Here is a 22,558-nt window from a genome sequence, read left to right on the forward strand (position 1 = left end):
GGTCCGTTCTCTCGTTACTTCTCATCTCCCCAACTTCTGAATGGTAGCGTGTGCCTGGGCTTGGTCCTTGGACTCCATTCTCGCTCCAATCCCCGCCCTTAAATACCTGTAGATCCACAGGCCCCCTCCCCTGAATTTATATCTCTGCCCGGACCCCTTCCCTGAATTCCACTTGGACACCCCCACTTGGACATCACCAGGGCATCCCAAAGTCAGCAAATCCAGAACCGAGTTCCTCATCTTCCCCCAAGACACCTGCTCTCCCAACTCATCGCTGTTAATGCCTAGTTGCGCAGGGAAATAACCTTGTCGTCATCCTTGACCTCTCTCTCTCTCTCTCTCTCTCTCTCAAACACTCATCCAATCTACCATCAGATCCTGTTGACTCAAAACACGTCCAAATGTGACCACTTCTCGGCACTCCCACCGCTGTCACCACTGGTGGCCCAAGCGGCCATCGTCTCTCGCCTGGAACCTCACACCGGTCCCCTCCCTGGTCTCCCTGCTTCCGCCTCTAGTACCTTCCACCTTCTCAGTACAGGAGCCGGCGTGATCCTTTCAAAATGCGAGTCAGATCATGTCACTTCTGTACTTAGAATTCCCCAACGGCTCCTACCAATCCCAGGGTGAAGGCCAAAGTTCTTACAACGCCTTTCAAGGGTTTATAAAATCCGTCTGCTTCCAAATCCCCGACGGTGTCTCTGCAGTTCACATCCTACCACTCTCCCCCTTCCCTCGGCATCTACACTGGCTTCTTGCTCTCCCTTGAGTTTTCCAGACACAGTCCCACCTCTGGACCGGCTCCTTTGCTGTGCCCTCTGCCTAAAATGATCTTCCCCCCAAGATCCCCGTAACTTGCCCCGTCAACCCTTCAGGTCTTGCTGAGATGTCACCTTCTCAGAGGGGCCTCGCGTGGCCACGCCATTGAACCTCGCAACCCACCCCCCGACTCCACGTATTGGTTTTAATATTTTTTCCACAGTGTGTGACACCGTCTGGCACGCGATTTCTTTTTCTTAGCTAACTCGTTATCCGATTCTCCCAACACGATGCAAGCTGGCTGGCCGAGGGCTGGGATTTTTTTCACTGCTGTCCCCACAGCACGCAGGGTAGTGCCGTCCGTAGCAAATGCCCAAAGGGGTGAACGAGCGAGTCCCTGGCTCCTCATAAAGATTCTCTGGCAACGGGGGCGCCTTGCATCTCCCTGCACAATGTCGTGGTCACGCCTCCTTTTTCTTCTCTGACACCCGTGCATAGGCCAGGCCCTGGACGAGGAGCTTTTGTACAAATGGAATGAAATTGCTAATTGCCTGCAATGTATCAGGAACCCACTCTATTTTGAATCAGATTTTCAGTCTGAATGCTGCAAATGTCAAAAGGCCTCTTCGCCACAGTGAAGGCTTTCTCGTGCCTTCCTCGCCAGTTTACCAATCCACCCAGAGCCTGGCAGAGGCTGCAAATCGCCCAGGACGGGCAGTGAGCAGACTTTCTGCACCATCTTGTGGCCAGTCTGGGAACTGCACCTACCGAAAGCGCCCTGTGTCCCTGTGCGTGAACCGCCTCTGTTTGCCTGTCTCCTCCCGGCCCCAAAGCAAGACCGTGTTGTCTCCCCTCCTCCCCCGTCCTGGACTTTCCAAACTCACTTTGGTTTGGGAGTGCCTTGGATTGGTGATTCCCACTCTTTTTCAGGAAAAAAAAGAAAAGTGAATTTCCTTGTGGCCCAAAAAGCAGAGAACTGGAGGGGGGTTTTGACGCCTCCCAAATTGTTCTTAATCAGCAGCTTTATCCGATTCAAGTCCCTCTGTCCGGAAACACTGTGGGTGGCATCAGTGGCTACTCTCCAAAGTGACTGAACGACGAGGCGGGATCTCAGTGGCATGATGGGAGGCCGTCCCACCTTTGGCTCCCAAAATTCGGCTGTTGGGAGTTCTAACGTGAGCTTTTTATTCTGGTTTTAGGTATAAATAGCCCCGGGAGAGGTAACAGCTTGGTTTCCAACCTAAATTAGTGGTAGCCAACCTACAAACAGGTGTTGAAAGTTTGGGGCGGAAGAGAAAGGCCATTTGCCACCCCCCCCCCCCCCCCCCACACACACACACACCAAGTAAGGTCTAAATATGGACACCAAGCAGCAAGGCCTGTGACAAAGAAAGCCAACGAAGCCTCTAAATTCCACTCCACACACTTTCAGTTTGCCTCCCATACCTGCCTACACCTTTCATGATGTCACTGCTTCCATTCTGGGTATTTGGGATTAGAGAGGGGAAAGGGGGCAGATCTATCATCACTGGGGAAAACTCTACGTTAAATAATCTATAGAGCAATTCAATTACGCTCAAGAACGCCAAACAATATCTTTTTAAGTTTGTTTATTTTGAGAGAGAGAGAGAGCATGAGAGCGTGAGCAGGGGAGGGACAAAGGGAATCCCAAGCAGGTTCCACAGCGCAGAGTATGACGTGGGGCCCGATCTCACAAACCAAAAGGGTGAGATCATGACCTGAGCTGAGATCAAAGGCAGGACACAAACCGTGAGATCCTGACCTGGGCTGAGATCAAAGGCAGGATGCTTAACGGACTGAGCCACCCAGGTGCCCCAGAACCCCAAACACTATTATTATTATTTTTTTCAATATATGAAATTTATTGTCAAATTGGTTTCCATACAACACCCAGTGCTCATCCCAAAAGGTGCCCTCCTCAATACCCTTCCCCCACCCTCCCCCTCCCTCCCACCCCCCATCAACCCTCAGTTTGTTCTCACTTTTTAAGAGTCTCTTATGCTTTGGCTCTCTCCCACTCTAACCTCTCTCTCTCTTTTTTTTTCCTTCCCCTCCCCCATGGGTTTCTGTTAAGTTTCTCAGGATCCACTAACAACAGCCATCAGAGTCTGCCAGGGAAAAGACTGTCAACAAAGAACAATGATTTGAATGAAATCACGTGCATTGTTTGAAAGGGGCTTTGCACTTCTGAGGTCTGAAAAGGCTCTTGAATCCCTTTGGCCAAGATAGGGGGATTGTTTGTTTTCCTGATATCAATAAAGAAATGAAAGAAAGAGTGGGGGGGGGGGGGTTCAAATACAGTTAGACCTGAATTACCATCAGAAGGAGAAAGGAAGAGATCAAACATCATTAAGAGCCTATTTATGGAAAGCACTATCGGGGCACATTACAGACACATCCAGCTAAATTCGGCAGCCAGCTCTGTGACCTTGGGCTAGTCACTTAACCTCTCTGAGCCTAAGTCTTCTCATCTGTAAAATGACGCTGATGCCGTGAAAAACAGTTTGACGGTTCCTCAAAAAGTTAAATACAAAATCATCACAGGATCCAGCAACTCCACCTCTGGGAATGCACGCAAAAGCAGTGAAAGCAGGAACTCAAAGAGACATTTGTCCACCGACGTGCAAAGCAGCATTATTCACCGTAACAAAACAGGGGAAACAACCCAAATGCTCATCAAGAGCTGACTGAAGAAACAAAACGTGGTATAAAGGTAAAATGGATTCTTATTCAGCCTTAAAGGGGAATGGAATTCTGATACAAAGCTACAGAATGGTGAGCCTTGAAAGCGTGGTGCTGAGTAGAATAAGGCAGACACAGAAGGGCAAATATATATGATCCGGTTTAAATGAGGTACTGAGAGCAGGCAAATTCGAGGCACTGAGACAAAAGATAGAAGAGAGGTTGCGAGGAGCTGGGGGAGGGAAGATGGAGAGTTAGTGTTCAACAGGGACAGAGTTTAGTTTGGGAAGATGTAAGCCTTCTGGAAATGGGTGGCGGTGAAGGCGGCCCATTGGGAACACGCTTCGTGCCACCGAACCGCACACGTAGAAGTGGTTAACATGCTAAATTTGATGTGTATTTTACTACAATAAGAGACGGACAGAAAATGGTGCTGAGCTACTATTCAAAGCCGAGACCTTCTTAGCCCCCCCCTCCCCCCATCGACGTCTTTTCCACTGTGCTGTCTCATTCCAAATGTGTTGAATGGTGGGTGAAGCGATGGTCTCTGCAAAAGGTGGGAATTGCTGTTGTAAATTAACGGGGTCGTTTTACTGGTCACGGAAGCACAAAGGGGCAAAATATTGCAGTGAATTTTCCCAAGTATGAAACATCACTTCCAGCTTTCCTCCTGAGCGGATTCCATCCTGGACCTGCTGTCTCCCCCTGGGGGCGGGAGGTGGGAGGGCAGGGCAGGCAATTTCTCTTCCTCTACAGCCTTGATGAGAAAGTCTCCATGATGTACTTTAAAACTCTTTGCGATGTAGAAGAAAGACTGTTTTGCCTCCGATGTTAATTAATCTGGAACCTTCCAAGACCAAGAGAATGGCATGCATTAGATGATGCGTAAGCTGGACATCATGGGAATGATGGTTGCAGGACACGGCTCTTTGCCAGAAACATGACCTGTGGGATTTAAGGACCATATCACACTGCTCTGCTTGATGGTCTTTATCTGGATGAGATTAAACCACCAATTTAGTTTTCTTTTGAGCGGAAAAATGTCCAAAGTAAGCCAGGGCGTGTAGAGGGGACACGCTCGTTCACAGCCATGCGGAAGGAGGGAAGGGTGCCCCCCCAACTCGGAAAACTCTGGAACTTATGGAGGAAATAACCTACTGTCCCCAGTAACAAAACAAGAGCGAGAGATTAAGGGATAATTAGATGCTTTTCCCTGGAAGGAAAGTAAGCTAAGAGGACGATAACTTTGAAGGCATGTTACAGAATATGAATCTCTCCACATAGGGCACTTACTATATTTTCTTATCACTTTCAAAGCTGGCAAAAGAGCAGAGTCAAGACTAAAAATATAAAAGGCCATAAAAGGGAGATCCAAATGGCTCCCCAGATCTGTGAGTCCATTCTATGCGAAATTACACTAGTAAGGACAGATAAAAATGTGAAACAGGCAGAAAAGTGGCAGGTTTCCATGTTAAAGCTGACGCGATCAATCAATACATGTTGAGCACATATCACATAAAAGATACTGGGCTAGGCTCCACGAAATAAAGAATCAAACATGATCCGTCCCCAATTCTATTTTTTTTTAAGTTTATTTATTTTGAGAGAGGGAGGGAGAGAGAGAGAGAAAGAGAGAGAGAGAATTCCAAGCAGGCTCTGCACTGTCAGCCCAGAGTCCCATGTGGGGCTTGAACTCATGGACCATGAGATCGTGACCTGAGCCGAAACCAAGAGCCAGATGCTTAAGCCACTGAGCCACCCAGGCGCCCCTCCCCATTCTAGATTATAATCCAGTTTTACATTTTCAGAAATTTAGTCCCACAAACAGAAAACTATCCTGATTTGAATAGTAAATTAAATAGCGAGGAGAGAAAGCAGGAATTCCCATCTCGACGGAGGATTGAATATGTGTGTTTAATGCCTCCCTCTCCTGAGTTCCCATTCAATGGTAGCAAGAGAATTTTAAAGAACGTAAGCCCACGACAGTAAAGAAAATACAAGAAGGGCTATTGTTGAGATGAATTCAACAAATGTCTGGAAAACAGAGGCTGGATGGGGGTGCCGTTAAAATGAATATCAAAGGAAATCACAACCTAGAGTCTATGTGGAATACATTCCAGAAAAAAAGCCAAACCCTCTGATGTGGTTCAGGACTCAGACACAGCAAGGAAGATGAGGTAGTGAAATGAAGGTGTGTACAAGGAACAGGTCTGCCCACTGTGCTCACTCCAAACATTGCCCCCACCCTCCCCATGCCCCAACTTAATCATTAGAGGGGACTCCTCAAAACAAACCAAATGGCACCACTAGCAACATATCTGCATTCCAGCATTTAAGATGACTTCAACCTTGCAGAGGCAAGCCCCTCCAGTTGACGGGTCCTGCCCACATACAGGACCTTTTTATTGCCTCACACTCCAATGTGAATGGGCACAAGGATGACATTTCAGGATAAAGACAACTTTATTTTAAGACCTTTTTTTATTATTATTATTTTTCAGTAATCTCTACCCCTAACGTGGGGCTTGAACCCATACCCTGAGATCAAGAGTCACATGCTCCACCAACTAAGTCGGCCAGGTGCCCCCGGAGACCATTTTTTAAATGACTCCCACCACTGTAAAGAAAAATTGGGTTAGAGACAAGAACTCAAAAAAACGAAAGCTCTAATTAGCAACTGTACCCAGGAAACAAAAATAGGATGTTATGTGAAGAAAGAAGAAAATCATAGACCAAAATAAGAGCTATCGACAACTTGTAAACGATTGCAAACAGAAAATTCATTACGACGGTTCGGAAAAGAAAATCCACAGGACTTCCCAAAAGTCAGGTCCCAAACTCAAGAGATTAAAAACAAAACAAAACAAAAAAGACAGAAAAGAGCCGAGAACAGGTCTCATCCACGGATCCAGGAGCAGGTAATAGGACTTTTGGCAAGAGAGAAATGGGAAGAGAAAAAAGGGTCAAAGGAGGAGGACAAGCCGGTGAGAAGGCAGAGGTGGGAATGAAGGTTCGGGGAGTGAGGAGAGTTTTCAGTTCCGCCTTGGAAGATGTGTAGGATTCTGACCAATGGGGAGAGAAGCAAGGCTCTAGGACAGAATCCAGCCCGGAAGAGGGCCGTGGGAACTGCATAGATTCAGGTCCAATTACCGTGTCTCTAGCACGGATGTCTTCCAGACGCTGCCAGAAGTCCCTCTATGTGGTACCTGATGGAGTCCTCACAAGCAGTGTTCCGCTCTTAGTATGTCCAGGAAAGTCAGCCTGGGAGAGAGAAGCCATGTATGACGCGGCTGGTTGGTGCTGGGGCCCAGTTCGTTCACAGCGCCCTTGGTCCCCGAATCCATCACTCCCTCATCCCACCGGGGCTGAGGGTCCTCACGAAGAGAGGGAGGAACCTGGCAAGCCGTCGCTAGACTGTCCCCCGAGACGAGGTGGCCGGCGCCCTGATACCTCACTGGCACCCCCACTCAGCAGCAAACCACTCCAGGGGCACTGCACTGCAAACCACTCCAGTGGCAAACCACTCCAGGGGCACTGCGACCTGAAGAGGGACAACGGGAAGATGACAATACCACCTCTTGAGTCAGGAGAAGCCACAGAAGCAACCCCACCTACCACCGTTACCTCCCGGCGGAGATGGGCAGGGAGGGGAGGTCTGGGCTAACTGTGGGCCCGGGGAAGGCTGCCAAAAGTAGCTGAGGACATGCCAGCTCTCTTCTCCTCCCCCAGGATCTCCCCATCGAGGTGGAAAGGCCTCACAGAGAGGCCAGGGAGAGAGGGTGGTATTCCCGCTGGGGCTATGGCGGGGGTCCTTGTGCCCATAGGAAGCCCCGTATTGGAGGCTGTGGACGAGGCTGTCAGGGGAGTGGCTGCAGGCGTCTGAGGGTCCCCTGGGGGAGCCGACATCAATCAGAAGTCACCTGCTTAGGAGAACCAACATCCGGGCCCCGAGCAGGTATGTCACACACCCCGGCTAGAGCTAACAGAGAAAGAAGGCCCTGGGGGGCCACAGGGAAAATTCTCCTCCCTCCCTGGGAAACCGTTTAAAAGTCCAGGGCAGAGGGCAGGAGGGGGCAAGAGGAACCCCCAGAGTGATTTTTAAATGGACCTGAGGCACCTTTGGGGGGGTAAAGGAAATGTTCGAGAATTGGACTGTGGCTGGCGATGGTTGCCCAACTCTATGAATTCACTAAAAATCACTAAATGACACACTTAACATAAGTGAATTCTCTGGTGTATAAATGATACTTCAATAAAGCTATTTTTAAAAGGAAAAAGGAGGGACGCCTGGGTGGCTCAGTCGGTTGAGCGGCCGACTTCGGCTCAGGTCACGATCTCGCGGTCCGTGAGTTCGAACCCCGCGTCGGGCTCTGTGCTGACAGCTCAGACCCTGGAGCCTGCTTCGGATTCTGTGTCTCCCTGTCTCTCTGATCCTCCCCTGTTCATGCTCTGTCTCTCTCTGTCTGAAAAATAAACAAACATTAAAAAAAGAAAGAAAAAGGAAACCTTTGGATGGAAAATAGGGTCGTAATTTTCACACGCAAAGGGAAAGAGAAATTAATGGCACGACTTACATGTCAGGAACAGGATACCTAGGTTGCCTACTCTCAGCCAGAGTTAACAAAACTCCGTCCGAGGCATATGGCAATGTCCCCGCTGTTACACATCCAGCGTGGTCATTTCCACCCGGTCACGTATAAAGCACCCGGTACAGAGCCAGGCGCGCAGTAAGCCATCCGCTGAGTTGTCCTCACTTCACTGACTGTCCAGAGCAGACGGTCAGTGCTATGCTCGGACTCCAGCGCAGACTCAGACAGGCAAGGGTGGGAGCCCAGGTGAGCCGCAGGAGCCACTAAGGTAGTGGGGCAGGGAGGGATGAGAGGTTGGGGTAAGGATAGCCGGTCGACAAGGCAGGACGAGCAGGACAGCTCGGAACGACCCTGCAGGCACAAACCAACTGAGTCTGAAGTCCAGGAGATCGGAATCGACACACTAGTTTGCACTGTGCCTCAGACCGCCTGGGTTCCTGACGCACGTCTGTCGCTCATTTAACCGGTGGAAGCCTCAGCTTCGTCATCTGTCGAGCAGGGTGACTAGGGACACCCGTCTTTGTGGCACTATTATGGGGAGTCGTGGAGGTAACGTGCACCCCACACGTGGCAAGTTCTCAGTGTTAACTAATAGGAGAATTATTTTTCCAGGACTCACAAGCGTGAGAATCGTTAGCATCTTCCAGGGCATGGTTTCTCAAGAGGTTTTTCTAATAAAAAGGGACATCGTGTTCCTGTATCTTTAAAGCAGAAGAAATAAAGAGGAAGGACTTGGCGGGGGGCGGGGGGTAAGAGGAGACCCATCAGGAAATTCAAAAAAGCAATTCTCGTTCCCAGTATTGACATCCAAAAGCCATCTTCTTCTTCCCATATCCATAGTCAATTTTGACATCAAGGGCGCACCAGTGACCGTTGTCCGTGGGTATCTTGCTGCGGTGAGTCTGGGTCCGTCACTTCCCCCACCTGTGAACATAGCATGTCCTGATCGAGCAGGTTCCCAGGGTTCTTTAGGAGAAAGGCTCCATCGTCACTTTGGGAAGACAGGAAGCCGCGGGGCTGGGGCGCGTCAGCATACACGGTGGACGGCATCACAGGGCTGGTGATTCACAGGAGGGGAATGGGTGGCTGACCATTGTCGCAGACACGGCATCAATTACCGCCCCCCACAGCCCCTGCTGCTTCCTGTCAACGCCGCGGAGGAGGGAGGCAAGATCCACGAAGGCAAGGCTGCCGTGAGGCCCCCAGCAAACGCCTGCACGTCTGTTTGATGAATGGGACTGTTTTCATTTTTATTTCGTTCATTATTAGTGTATCCCTGGGAAAGGACAGAGCAAAAGAATTTCACAAGTGACTCAAGAGGCATATGAAATTATTATTTATAAACAAGGAGAAAAGGGAGGGAGGGAGGGAGGGAGGGAGGGAACGTGTGACCCAAATCCCAACAGGTCGCATTGCACGCCGTCTTTCTCCTTGTTCCCTGCATTTTAACCTGGACTCAAGGCTAATTCGTGAAAATGATACTATAGCCAACACTTACTCAGAACCTCCTAAAAGAAAGGATAGTATGCTAGACCTGTGGAATATAAGAATTGCCAAAGCCCCTTGTGTCCTCGGGAACTGAAATTTACCCCAGGAGTCCAGATAGATACGTTCAAAACAAAGTAACAGTTGGATAGCTTGCAAAACTTCCAAGGTTTGCTCTAGCGGGTTCCACGTATGCCCAAAATTGTTACTAAGGGCTCTTTGTGGTCACATTGAATCTAGTGGCAAACACTGGAGTAACATAGATGCCTTGTAATGAAAGCATGATTAAGTACATTGATACGATTAATACAACCATACTACGGGAAACTGTGTAGCCATTAAAAAGATCAGTTTTTTAGGTCAATTTCTGCATTCTGACACAGGAAGATACCCAATGTATCAATGAAAAAAAAGGCGAGTTACACAATAGACACCATGGTCCAACTTTGTTGTGTATTGTCTGCTAGGACTGTTATAACACATACCACACATTGGGATGCTTACGCAATAAAAATCCATTTTGTCCCAATTCTGGAGGCTGGAAGGCTGAGATTTTTTTTTTAAATTTTTTTAATGTTTATTTATTTTTGACAGAGAGAGAGAGAGACAGAGCATCAGCAGGGGAGGGGCAGAGAGAGAGGGAGACATAGAATCCGAAGCAGGCTCCAGGCTCTGAGCTGTCAGCACAGAGCCCAACACGGGGCTCGAACTCACAGACGGTGAGATCATGACCTGAGCGGAAGTCGGACGCTTAACTGACTGAGCCACCCAGGCGCCCCTGGAAGGCTGAGATGAATGTGTTGGCCGCATTAGTTTCTCCTTCTGCTTGTCTTGTCATGGTGTTCTTTGTGCGTCTCTGTCCCAATCCCTTTCTTACAAGGGCAACTAATCCATTTTGGGTTAGTGCTCCCTCTAAGGGCCTTGTTTTCATTGAATTACATTTTTATTTATTTTTTTTTTAATTTTTTAAAAATGTTTATTTTAGACAGAGTGTGAGCGGGGGAAGGACAGAGAGAGAGGGAGACACAGAATCCGAAGCAGGCTCCAGGCCCCGAGCTGTCAGCACAGAGCCCGACGCGGGGCTTGAACTCACGAGCCACAAGATCCATGACCTGAGCCGAAGTCGGACGCTCAACCGACTGAGCCATCAGGTGCCCCTCGTTGGATTACATCTTTAAAAGCCCTGTCTCCAAATACCTGTCTCTGAGGTCCTGAGGTCAGTTCAGGGCTTCTGTGCATGGATTGTGGGCAGGTGTAACTCAGCCCATAACAAGCTCCCTAAAAACTCTGTATAAAAAGGATTTTCATTTTTAGTGTATTTTGCTGAATTGCTAGAAATTTTATAACGAGCACCCATTCCCTATGTTAACTAAGCAATTCTTTAACACCTAGGATATCAATCTTTATGACTGAAGTTGCTTCCAAATACAAGTTTTGTTTTGGTTTTTAAAGCGTGTGCCAACAGGGACAGAGCCACAGGCCACGTCTCTAAAGGACATTGGTGCCATCCTTCCATAGGGATGACACTGCCTTGAAGCAGAGAGGAGGGGTGACAGGCATGGCACCCCGTGGCAAGAACCAGAATCAGAAAATCGTCCAAAAACAACACAAAAAGGCAAAGATAAACTGAGCAGCTTTCAGGAAGAAGATCAGAGGAAAGGGGGTGCCTGGGTGGCTCAGCGGGTCATGATCTCATGGTTCGTGAGTTCGAGCCCCACCTCAGGCTCTGTGCTGACAGCATGGAGCCTGCTTCAGATTGTCTCTCCCTCCCTCTCACTGCCTCTCCCCTGCTTGCTCTCTCTCTCTCAAAATAAATAAAAATAACTTAAAAAAAAAAAGATCAGAGGCAAGTGCCTCTCTGAATTTTCCATTTCTCAAGAAAGCTGTTTTAAAAGATTAGTCAATTATCTACATTTTTGTAAATGAGTGGTCTGAAAAAATGTATACCATCTGACCGGATACTGATAAAGTGCGACATTAAAAAGGGGACACATCTATCAAATATACGTAAAAATGTTTGAAAAGAGCTGTATGGAAACAAAAGTTCCACGTAAATAGGCAAATTCAAATTGAATATTAAAGCAGTCACCGAGAGGATTGATAATGTGCAAACAAAGATACAAAACAGGGAAGGAAACACTTTTAATGCAAGAAGATAAAGTGATACTCAAATAGGGCATTATAAAGATAGAACAAAGAGAACAAATTCGATAAGCAAGAGTACAATTTGAAGAACGCTTTAAAAAAAAATGGGTTATGAGTTGAATTGGGTCCTCCCCCCGCAAAAATAAATAAATAAATAAATAAATAAATAAATAAATAAATAAATAAAAATAAATAAATATAAATAAATAAACAAAACGTATCTTGAAGTCCTAACTCCTCGCACCTCAGCATGGGACCTTATTTGGAGGGAGGGTTTTTGCAGATCATCAGGTTAAGATAAGGTCACTCGGGTGGGCCCAAATCTGACCGTGTCCTTACAGACAGGAGACGTTTGGACATACAGATGCACACAGAAGGAGGACGGTGTGAAGACAGACAAAATGACATGTGCAGGATTGGAGAGATGACTCTACACGCCAGAGAAGGCCAAATGTCATGGCCAGCCACCAGCGGCTGGAAAGAGGCAAGGAAGAATTCTCTGACAGGTTTCAGAAGGAACATGGCCAGGCCAGCATCCCTTGGCTTCAGACTTCTGGCCTCCAGAACCGGGAGGGAACAGATTCTCTTGTCATAAGTCACCCACTTTGTGGTATTCTGTGACAGCGGCCCCAGGAAACCGGTACACTGATATAGATACAATGAGATTACAAAATAAAGAAGTTTCTGGTTTTTGCCAAAACATGAGACAATTTCAAGACATTTTTTTTCTGAAAAATCATTGATTTGGGGGCTCCTTAGGTGGCTCAGTGGGTTGAGTGTCTGACTCTTTGATTTTGGCTAAGGTCATGTGATCCCAGGGTCACGGGATGGAACCCTGAGTCCATGCAGAGCATGAAGTCTACTTGGGTTCTCTCTCTCTCTCTCTCTCTCTCTCTCTCTCTCTCTCTCCCCCTCTGCCCCTCTCCCAAACTCTCTAAATTAAAAAAAAATTACATATAGGGGCACCTGGGTGGCTCAGTTGGTTCAGTATCTGACTCTTTGATTTCAGCTCAGGTCACGATCTCACAATCATGGGATCGAGCCCCACGTCAGGCTCAGCACTGACAGTGCAGAACCTACTTGGGATTTTCTCTTTTTCTCAAAATAAACTTAAAAGTAATTACAATAAAAAGCTTTAAAAATTATTGATTTTGCTGGGATAAGAAAAAATAAAGAAGGTTTAAACTATTCGCACAAATTTGGATTTTTTATGATAGTAGTAATGCCATTGTAAAAAAAATTAGTGAAGAAATGCATAAGGAGAAAAACAAGTTAGCTGCAATTTCACAACCACCAGGTGGGCGCATTTCTTGCTAGGCTTTTCTTTATGCAATATACATACCACGCAGATGCACACACGTGCGCACACACACACACACAATTTTGACCTGAAGTGCCTCTTAATTTTCATTCCAACTTTCTTCCCCCAAATAATTCATAATAGGAAATAATCTTCATGATATAAGAAGTTGCCTGTATGATCAATCAAATGCGTATTCCATGGTATTTAGCTGTTTAGAATTAGGGCAGTCAGGGTGTTTCCAATTGATGGTTACTATAAACAACTTCACAGTCTTTGTCCAACCCAGCCTGAGTGCCCATCCCCTGATCCCCACCAGACCTCCTGTTAAAGCCATCCGCCCATCTCCTCTGACCTTCAGTCTTCATTTCAGACACTGGGTCCTTCTGAGGGCTGACAACATCCAGAATACGGCCATGAGAGTAAACAAAGCATTAAGGGCATTGGAACTATAGGCTTTTATAAATAAAATTTGGAAATCTGGGGCATCAAATGATTTGGGCCACATAGTGGTAGGTTTTTTCATTCCTGTGTTGATGAAGGCCAGGGAACTGTGCGGCATCCCAGAGCAAATATTTCACAGCTACGATGTTTCTCCCCGGTGGGAAGTCGGGGTCAGGGATGGGAGGAGGTACATATACACCCCTCCCCATGACCCCCTGACTCCTGCCTCGCACTTAAAAATTCTTAACAGGACTATGGTCATTCGGGAAAACTAAAGTGAATAATTTTTTTTTTTAATTTTTTAATGTTAATAATGTTAATGTTTCTTTTTGAGAGAGACACAGTGTGAGTGGGGGAGGGGCAGAGAGAGAGAGAGAGAGAGAGAGAGACAATTCAAAGCAGGCTCCAGGCTGTCGGCACAGAGCCCAACGCGGGGCCTGAACCCGGGAACCGCAAGGTCACGACCTGAGCCGAAGTCAGATGCTTAACCGACTGAGCCACCCAGGCGCCCCTAAAGTGAAGGATTTTAAAACTCTCCAGGCTTCATAGTAAAGCACAGACACTTTTGAAAGAAAAAGTCTGTGATTTTAAAATACTGAGATATAAGCCACATAAGTCAGTTTTCCAGGGTCCTCGATAATTTTGTCAGTAATTTCTTTCATATTGTAAAGAGATCCTGAGATCAAAAAGTTAAGAGTACTCCTGGCTTACCATGTGGAAAATCAAACAGGTAGGAAATCCTCGGGTTGTAAAATACGATAGTCTTTAGGGACTGCCCCTTCCTCGCCCAACATGTGAGCATTCATGCAAGTTAAAAAAAATGTGAAAAACTGGGGAAATCTTTAGGTATAATGCGTCTTTTAGTCAACATCAAAGCATTTACACTGGAGAGACTCCACAAATGTAGGAAATCGTAGGAAAATCTTCACTTGTGTCTTGCCTTTGATTAAACAGAAAAGCTCACACGGAGATTTCTATGAAGAAACCCTGTGAGGGCAGGCAGTGGGGTAAACTTGCAACTCAACCCTCTCTTTCCAGAGGACACATTCTAAAGAGAGAATCTTAAAAAGCACTCACTGCAGAAGAACTTTCAGCATCAAAAAACTATTGGAGAGATACCTTAATTCTGTACAGTAATCCGTTCAGGAAAAGCTTCAATCGGACACATCTTATTGCATAACCTAGAACTCACGCAGGAGAGTCATTTTTCTCCACAAAGAACCGAGGATTAACTTAACAAGGCATCGCCAAATGGAAAAGTTGCTTCCGAAAGAATCCCACCAACTCAACAGTATTATTTAAAGGTTATCCGTAAACAATGATGTTAATGGGAGTTTGCTAGGAAAAGTCAGAACTTGCAAAATGCATGTAACGTTAGACGCAGACACAGACGCGCATTGTGGTTATAATTTTGTTAACATTTGATTCCCTCCAGAAAAGTTACAGAATGCCCACTCAGGGAGCCATGGACCATTATTAAGAGCCTGCAGTTAGAGGGGATTTCCAAACAGAAGTGCCCTTGGAGCATACATGCTTGTAAGTAGACGGATTAGAACCAGAGACAAGTTTTGGTTTTGGTTTTGTTTGGGGGGCGGGAGGCAGTCAGACTGATAACCTATCACTTAAGTCAGACTGTACATGTGTACGTAGATGCTCTAGCAGAAGAATCTTTCCATGACAGTATCGACCTACCTTAGCCTAAAGTTATAGTTGTTACTTAGTGTGGTACAAGTATTAAGCGACTAATGTTTAAAATAACAACATGAGCCAAGTTGATGACACAGAAATGAGGCACCATTATATCTAAGTTGATGCAAAACACAATGAAGCTGCTAGATCCTTTTTGTTACAGTTGCAGGATTCCATACAACCACCTGCTTTTATAGAAGTGCTACGTTAGCCTAAAGGTCCACACACCTGGGGTTTCATCAGAAACAAACATCAAGTGGCCGCTGAAGACAGGGAGGGGTCGGTCTCTGAGACATCATGGCAGGATGGAATTCTTCCACAATTACAGGATTAAATGTTGGCATAAAACCTTGATTTATGCCACATTGCTTTTAATCCCCCCCCCCACACACACACACACAAATTTTATCTAATAATTCAACACGTCATGTTATGTGAATATTCTAAGTGTAGAACACATTTTATCAGGACCGCCTTCTGCGGAGTCAAAACCGTAATGGAAAGGAGGCATCAGGAAGGGTGAGAGAAGGGGAGAAGAGAAGAATGCTATAGGAAACAAAGTCAATTAAGAGCAGAATTTCTAAGATTAAAACATTCCCAGGGCGCCTGGGTGGCTCAATGGGTTCAGCGTCCGACTTCGGCTCAGGTCATGATCTTGCCGGTCTGTGGGTTCGAGCCCTGCGTTGGGCTCTGTGCTGACAGCTCGGAGCCTGGAGCTGCTTCGGATTCTGTGTCTCCCTCTCACTCTCTGGCCCTCCCCCGCTCACACTCTCTCTTTCTCAAAAATAAACACTTAAAAAAAAAATGTGTCTTAGTTCCCTTCAAATGGATTGGCTAGGCCAAGAAAGAAAATTCTCCAAACTCCTTTTACAACAAGTATTTCAAGACTGTCAATTAACGTTTGACTTTATTATAGTTTTTTTTGAATAAAACAAAATATTGAGTTTTAATATCAGAAAGTTTTTACTTATCTTTATTCTTCAAACTTCGTATCAAGTTACAAATGAATAGTCTGTACCATGAAGCTACGTCGCTTATGATGTACACTTCCCCGGGCGGAAAACAGCAATAACCAAGAATACACAGAAAATGAACTCACAGTGAAGAACCAACTGTTAAGTATAGAGAAAGGACACATTACATTTCAGTGTGGCCCAATACGTATACTGTTAAAAGTGAATCCCCTTTAAAACATCACCGATGTACCTAATACTCTTACAAAAGAAAGAACTCACACACAGAGATTTTATTTTGTCGTTTTAAAGTTGTATCCCAGGGAGTAACTGCTTAAAAACTGTAAAATATTGTGATTTTACCAGCAAAAAGTTATTCCAGGATAATCTTTTTTTTAAACATGGCTGAAAAAATTGCAAGCTTTAGAGAACACCATGGATATCAGATCCATTATTTAAAAACAAGCAGTACTCATAAAGTAGAGGCCACTTTCAGTTTTGTTCTGTTGTCAGTAAAAACCTGTTTAATTGCAGCTGAAAAATCCCAGCAGGAGAGGTTGCGGAAGCCGGGCGAGAGGAGGAGTGGAGTTAGCCACAAATCTGCCCTCTAGAAACCCCTCCACTTACTGTAACAGGAAAGGCTGAAGAATTCTGTTGTAACCTCCTTCCAGAAAACAAGTTCTTTGGAATCATTCTTTTAGGGTCTATGGTCTATTTTCAGATGTATTGGATTTAGCAACTTATTCTGAAATTCTTCAAAGTTTTTCTCCCCAGGCATCTTTTGGCTAAGCCGGTATTTTCTATAACAAAATTTTCGTTGTTGGGTTTTTGTTTTGGTTTTTACACCAACTGGTTCTTTTTGAAAGGGTGATATTAAAATATATCATTTTTAAAATATATCACAGAGTCATTTGTTTGAAAGTGGATTCTCCTCACTTAATTTCACATTCTGCTGTGGCATGACACCCGGCATCTGGGATTTTAGGATTCAAAGGAATCATCAAAAATGGAAGAAAAACGGAAGTAGATGCAGATTAAACCAGCCTTCATCGATGCTTCCGAAAAGAAACAACTTTTATTCTGAATCAGGGGTAAGCTGCACATTCACCTGAAGCTGTTTCAAGTCACAATTATATTGTTCTCTCTCCTTTGAAGCACTGACCCTTTTTTTCTAAGTACAACTTCAAGTCATTTGAAAGCAAATACTACTACTAAAGATCAAGCATCAGAAACAAATTCTCCACCCACCCTGACTTTCATTTTTAGATTCCCAACATCCTGATAGGTTCCATTTCATTTCTTTCATGGTTTAACTTCTTGGCAATTTTCCCAAACTTTATGAAAATTTAAACTATGACAAGGAGAAATGCACTCCAAACAGAATACAAATAGACACAAATACAAGAAAAAAGTTCAAAACACAACACCGTATTGCAGTATCCCCAAACATGACGTGTATGTGACATGACCAAAAGCTACATGGCCCTGGGTCTCAACACTCCCACTATGCTACACAGATCTACATTCAGAACTTTTTGTCCTTTTTTCTTTGTCTTTTGATGCCTAAAGTAACTGAGAAACAAGAAAATAACCAATATAACATTAAAAAAAAAAAAAAATGGTACCTATGTTTTTTTTTTAAGTCTTGAACACCTCTTCCTTCGTTGGTGCAATATTACTCTTGATAAATGCTCAAATAACACTAGGCAAGCAACACACACGAAAAGACTTACTATGTTATCATACAAGCAGTGTTTTGGGAATAATAAATAACTCCTACAGTAACATAAAACACCTACAAATTAAATCTTAAGTCACCTCGGTATAAAGTGAATTAAATTCTCCTGTATCTTAGTCAGAATGCCAGTATCAGAAGCATTCTACATGTTCTCAGTTTCTGTTTCACAGATAGGGTAAGGTGCTTTTTTAATAAGCTGCCAACAGACAGACACACACACACACACACCCACACACCCACACACAACCAGTGCAAACGATCAAGAGGAAAAACACCCTAATTTTGCAATGAGACAGGATTACACATCTCGACTCAAAGTCCAGAAGTGGACAGAATGATCTTCCAGGATTGATGTGCTGTAAATACAGACAACTCAGCGTACATATGATCGATGAAATAAAGAATAGGTTTCTATGCTTTGTGTTTTAAATTCCACCCCAATTTTTAGGATTGCTTCCAACTCTTAAAAAAAAACAAAAACAAAAAACCCCAGCTAAGATATCTTATTTTCGAAGCTACCTAGAAGACCCTGAACATTCTGAGCATCAGCCACTGGACACCAATTATCCACTGGTGCTACACCTGCCGTGTTTTCTTCTTTGCTACTGAACCTAACGCCCTAGTGCTATTTCGTTTCATGCAGCACCAACCAAACTGCATTGTTTCCCTAATAAAAAATAAATACATAAAGAAGACGCTGCCAGGCATATATTCACAAGGTCTCAATTTCTCAAAACATAAGCGTGGGTATATTTATTTCTCTCAAATGCATACAAGACAATAATTACACAGCAACAAATCTTTTGTTCAACAATGATTTGATTCATAAGCGTCTGAATTTACATAATTTCACATCCATACCCTTGCATTTTTAAATACTGTAAGTAAAAAAGCCCCCCAAATAACCAATTCTTATATTTCCTATTTATCCCTCTATACATCCAAACTTTAAAAAGTTACAAACTCAACATTATACAGAACATATAAATCATGTTTAAAAACTTGAGGTTTTAAAATCACCGTTCCCCAAAATGATTCGGAAAGTCCTCATGCTGACAAGTGCAGTCCTAGGTGGTAAGTTGGAAAGGGGCAAGAAAGAAGAGGCAGACACCAGTTTGCTGTCTTAATGTTTTACTAATCCTGTCAGTAAAAATGGCGACGTCATGAGAAGTAACAGTTTAGGCTTTAATACGAAGAATGGGGTTTGCCTCACAGCTGGAGACACGCGCTTCAAGTATTTTCCTATTTGATCTGAGCTCCCTGTAGCAAACGGTGCTGAGAGAGAAGAACTACTTTCTTCCGTACATCCGCTCAATGTCCGCCTGATAATGTGTTTTAAGCTCTTTGCGTTTCAGCTTGAAGGCGTCTGTCACCAGGCCAGTTTCGGGGGTCCACGGTTCAGGGCTCAAACGAATTTTTACTGGAATTTCAAATTTTTCTAGACTTGCTGAGATGGTGGAAAAGAAAAAAAATAAAACATAAATGCAAAGGCATGAAAAATGTGCAATTATGATTCTTAGCGAACAGTGTAACTTCCCCAATCTTTGGTGAACACCCAACATCCCACGAACCTCGCTCGTGATAATCCATGCCTCAAAAAAGGCTAGTAGAAGTACAAATAAATAAACAAAAAATAGATACGTATGAGAACTGTAATAGCAAAAAGCCATTTAAAAAATCTACCTGACCGCCAACAGAATGAGTTGGATTAAGTTAAGATACAGGCACACAGGGCGCCCGGGTGGCTCAGTCAGTTAACCGTCGGATTTCAGCTCAGGTCAGGATCTCACAACTCACAATCATGAGATCGAGCCCCACGTCAAAAACAAAAACAAAAACTGGAATATAATAGGCATAAAATGGAATATAATTCAGTCATTAAAAATGAGTTAGATCTATATGGCATGGGTGTGTAAAGATATGTGCAATATATCGTTAGGCTAAAAAGAGGTAGTTTTTTTTAATACTAGACAAATGTTACACAGGTAGATATTCAGGACGAGAAGGATACACACCAAACCATAAAACGGACACCTCTGGGGCCTAAGAGGGAGGATTAAGGAAAAGCAAATGTCACACACCTATTTGTTTCGAGTTTACTGTAAAGAGCATAATCACTTTAACTAATAAAGTTTAAAGAGGACCCTGTCATTGAAGCTTGTCAGCATATTCAGCAGAAGCTATGAGGACACAATGTTTGCTCACTATCGCTATCGTGTTCCTAACACACTGTTGGATACCCAGGAGGTTCTCAATAGCAGAGGGCTGGAGAGGGAGAGAGGGATGGAGAGAGGGATGGGGAGAGGGAGAGAGGGATGGGAAAGGAAAGGGAGGGATGGGGACAGGGAGGGAAAACAGGGAGATGTTGTTTTGAAGGAATATGTTTCTTTAATAAGAAGGGTTTATTTTTCAGCATTCGTTCAACAAATAAATACTCATTGAAAAAATACCACGCAAAGTGCTTTACTAAGCACTGTTTAAAAAATACAAAAAACGGGGCGCGTGGGTGGCTCAGTCAGTTAAGCATCCGACTTCTGTTCAGTTCATGATCTTGCAGTTTGTGGGTCGCGCTCTGTGCTGACAGCTCAGGTCATGATCTCACAGTTCATGGGTTGGAGCCCCGCGTAGGGTTCTGTGTCTCCCCCTCTCTCTGCCCCTGCCCTGCTCATGCTCTGTCTCTGTCTCTCAATAATAAATAAACGTTGAAAAAAAAAATTTTTTTTTTAATACAAAGATAGTTTCTGTTCTCAAGTGGTATTACAATCTAACAAGGATAAAGAGGTAAACAGGTAAATACACGCTTACTCGCTCACTAAATTGAAGACGGGTAAGTGCCTTGGGAGCAAAAGAGGTATTCGTTTTAACTTGTAAACATAAACACTGACATACCAAGGTTTTCTTCTTGGAAGATTACAACTATTTCAGGAGTGGTACAATAGGAAAAATAGGTAGGATTCAGTAGGCAGAGAAGGAAAGATTAGGACCTGAGGTCCCCCGGTAGGGAAGAAAACACATCTTCTGGAACAATGCTGGGAGTGTCCGACCACAGCAAACCCCCTCAGGCGTTAAGGTTCCGCTTAAGAATGTAACAGACCCCACCGGCTCCCCCTCAGGTTCCCCTCAGGAATCTGACTCAAGACCTGACTAAAAAGTAAGTAGCAGACTTACTTTTAGGTGTCACCCGTAGGGAAAAGATGTGCCCACAGACCACCCCTCACACAGTGGAATCGGGCCAATCAGAACTGGACAACGCAGCACCTTGACTTATCCAGCCAGCAAGGGTAGGACCTGAGAGGCGGGCGGTGACCAGAACCTTATAAAAAACAAGGGCCCTCGCCTATAGTCGTGGCCATTCACTTTCCAATGTCCTCTCTGTAAAGACTGCTTTCCTACCATTCTTCCTTTCTGATCTTATCCCCAGTCAACTTCCTACTGCTGCTCATTCAGTGCCCACTTCTTCATTCTTCAAAGCAGCGGGACAACGAACCTCGGGCACTGAGGTAAAAGTCCTGCAACAGTGGGGCACTTGGGTGGCTCAGTCAGTTAAGTGTCCGACTCTTAATTTCAGCTTAGGTCATGATCTCGCAGTTTGAGTTCAAGCCCCACATCAGGCTCTGCGCTAACAGGGCAGAACCTGCCTGGGGTTCTCCCTCCCTCTCTCTCTGTCCCTCCTCTGTTTGCTCGCTCTCTCTCTCTCTCTCTGTCAAAATAAATAAATAAACTTAAAAAAAAAAAACTTTAAAGTAAAAAAAAAAAAAAAAAAAAAAAAAACACAACTATTTCAAGAGTGCTTTGCTAGAGGGAAAACCACTGTTAGCAAAAGCAGCCAGGCCCGGACCTCAGGACTCAAGGGGCAGAGGAGTCTGGCACTCCGTAGATGTGGGAGAGACTAAAAAGCACACACTGGAGACCACATTTAAGGTTTTCAATCTCGAACTGCTCGGTACTGGACTCTGTGCCTTGACTCAAGATTATGTCATGTGTAGTGATAGCCTCCACTCAGGAAAATAAATGCAGCTACAGCTACGTGACCCGTCAGAGGAAGGAGCGCTGTAATGGGAATAGTCCTTTTTTATTTTGTGTCTGTACGTATGTTAAAGCAACTATTTATATTTTCTTCCTTCTTATTCTGTCATAACAGACATTAAAAAACTTTGTATCACTGTATTTAAGTTACAGGAGGGGCCCCTGGGTGACTCAGTCGGTTGAGCATCCCACTTCGGCTCAAGTCACAATCTTGTGGTTTGTGGGTCCAGACCCCGTGTCAGGCTCTGTGCTGACAGCTCGGAGCCTGGAGCCTGCTTCGGATTCTGTCTCCCTCTCTCTCTGCCCCTCCCCCACTCGTGCTCTGTCTCTCTCTCAAAAATAAGTAAAAACATTAAAAAAAATTTAAGTGACAGGATATCACAGAAGACAAGAAGAGTAAAAATCACTCACACGGTGTGTACCCTCTTCTGCGGAAAAGGCTGATGTGTTTTCAGTTGTGTGCAGGGCGGACGTAGCACATCAGGGGGGAGTCTTTGTTACTGTCCTTGCTTAGAAATCAACTAAGCTCTAAGGAGATGTACACGGGGGCCAGGCTGACAAGTCGCGGACTGGGAAGGTCCATTTTATGTATCGACCAGGCTACATCCGAGTTCCCAGTTATTTAGTTGAACGCTAGTCCACGGGTTGAAGATATTTTGTACATATGATTAAGTCCATAATCAGTTTGCTTTATGGGAGGAAAACTGTCTCAGATAAACAGTGGGTC

General features: G+C 44.8%; 2 protein-coding genes across 4 annotated transcripts in view; both read right to left on the reverse strand.

Moving 5' to 3' along the window:
• The window catches only part of MOGAT1 (monoacylglycerol O-acyltransferase 1), a 290,439-nt gene that overhangs the window by 50,983 nt on the left and 216,898 nt on the right, over window positions 1-22,558 (reverse strand). The gene's annotated exons all lie outside the window — the stretch shown is intronic.
• ACSL3 (acyl-CoA synthetase long chain family member 3) overlaps window positions 18,528-22,558 on the reverse strand; it is a 73,824-nt gene continuing 69,793 nt past the window's right edge. For all 3 annotated transcript variants that reach the window (XM_060623830.2, XM_081796339.1, XM_060623829.2), the window contains one exon: window positions 18,528-19,252. In XM_060623830.2, the coding sequence (XP_060479813.1) occupies window positions 19,095-19,252 (158 nt within the window). In that variant the 3' untranslated portion in view covers window positions 18,528-19,094. The remainder of the gene's footprint in view (window positions 19,253-22,558) is intronic.

Source organism: Panthera onca, chromosome C1 (genome assembly GCF_046562875.1).
Source record: "Panthera onca isolate mPanOnc1 chromosome C1, mPanOnc1 haplotype 2, whole genome shotgun sequence".
Lineage (NCBI taxonomy): Eukaryota > Metazoa > Chordata > Mammalia > Carnivora > Felidae > Panthera > Panthera onca.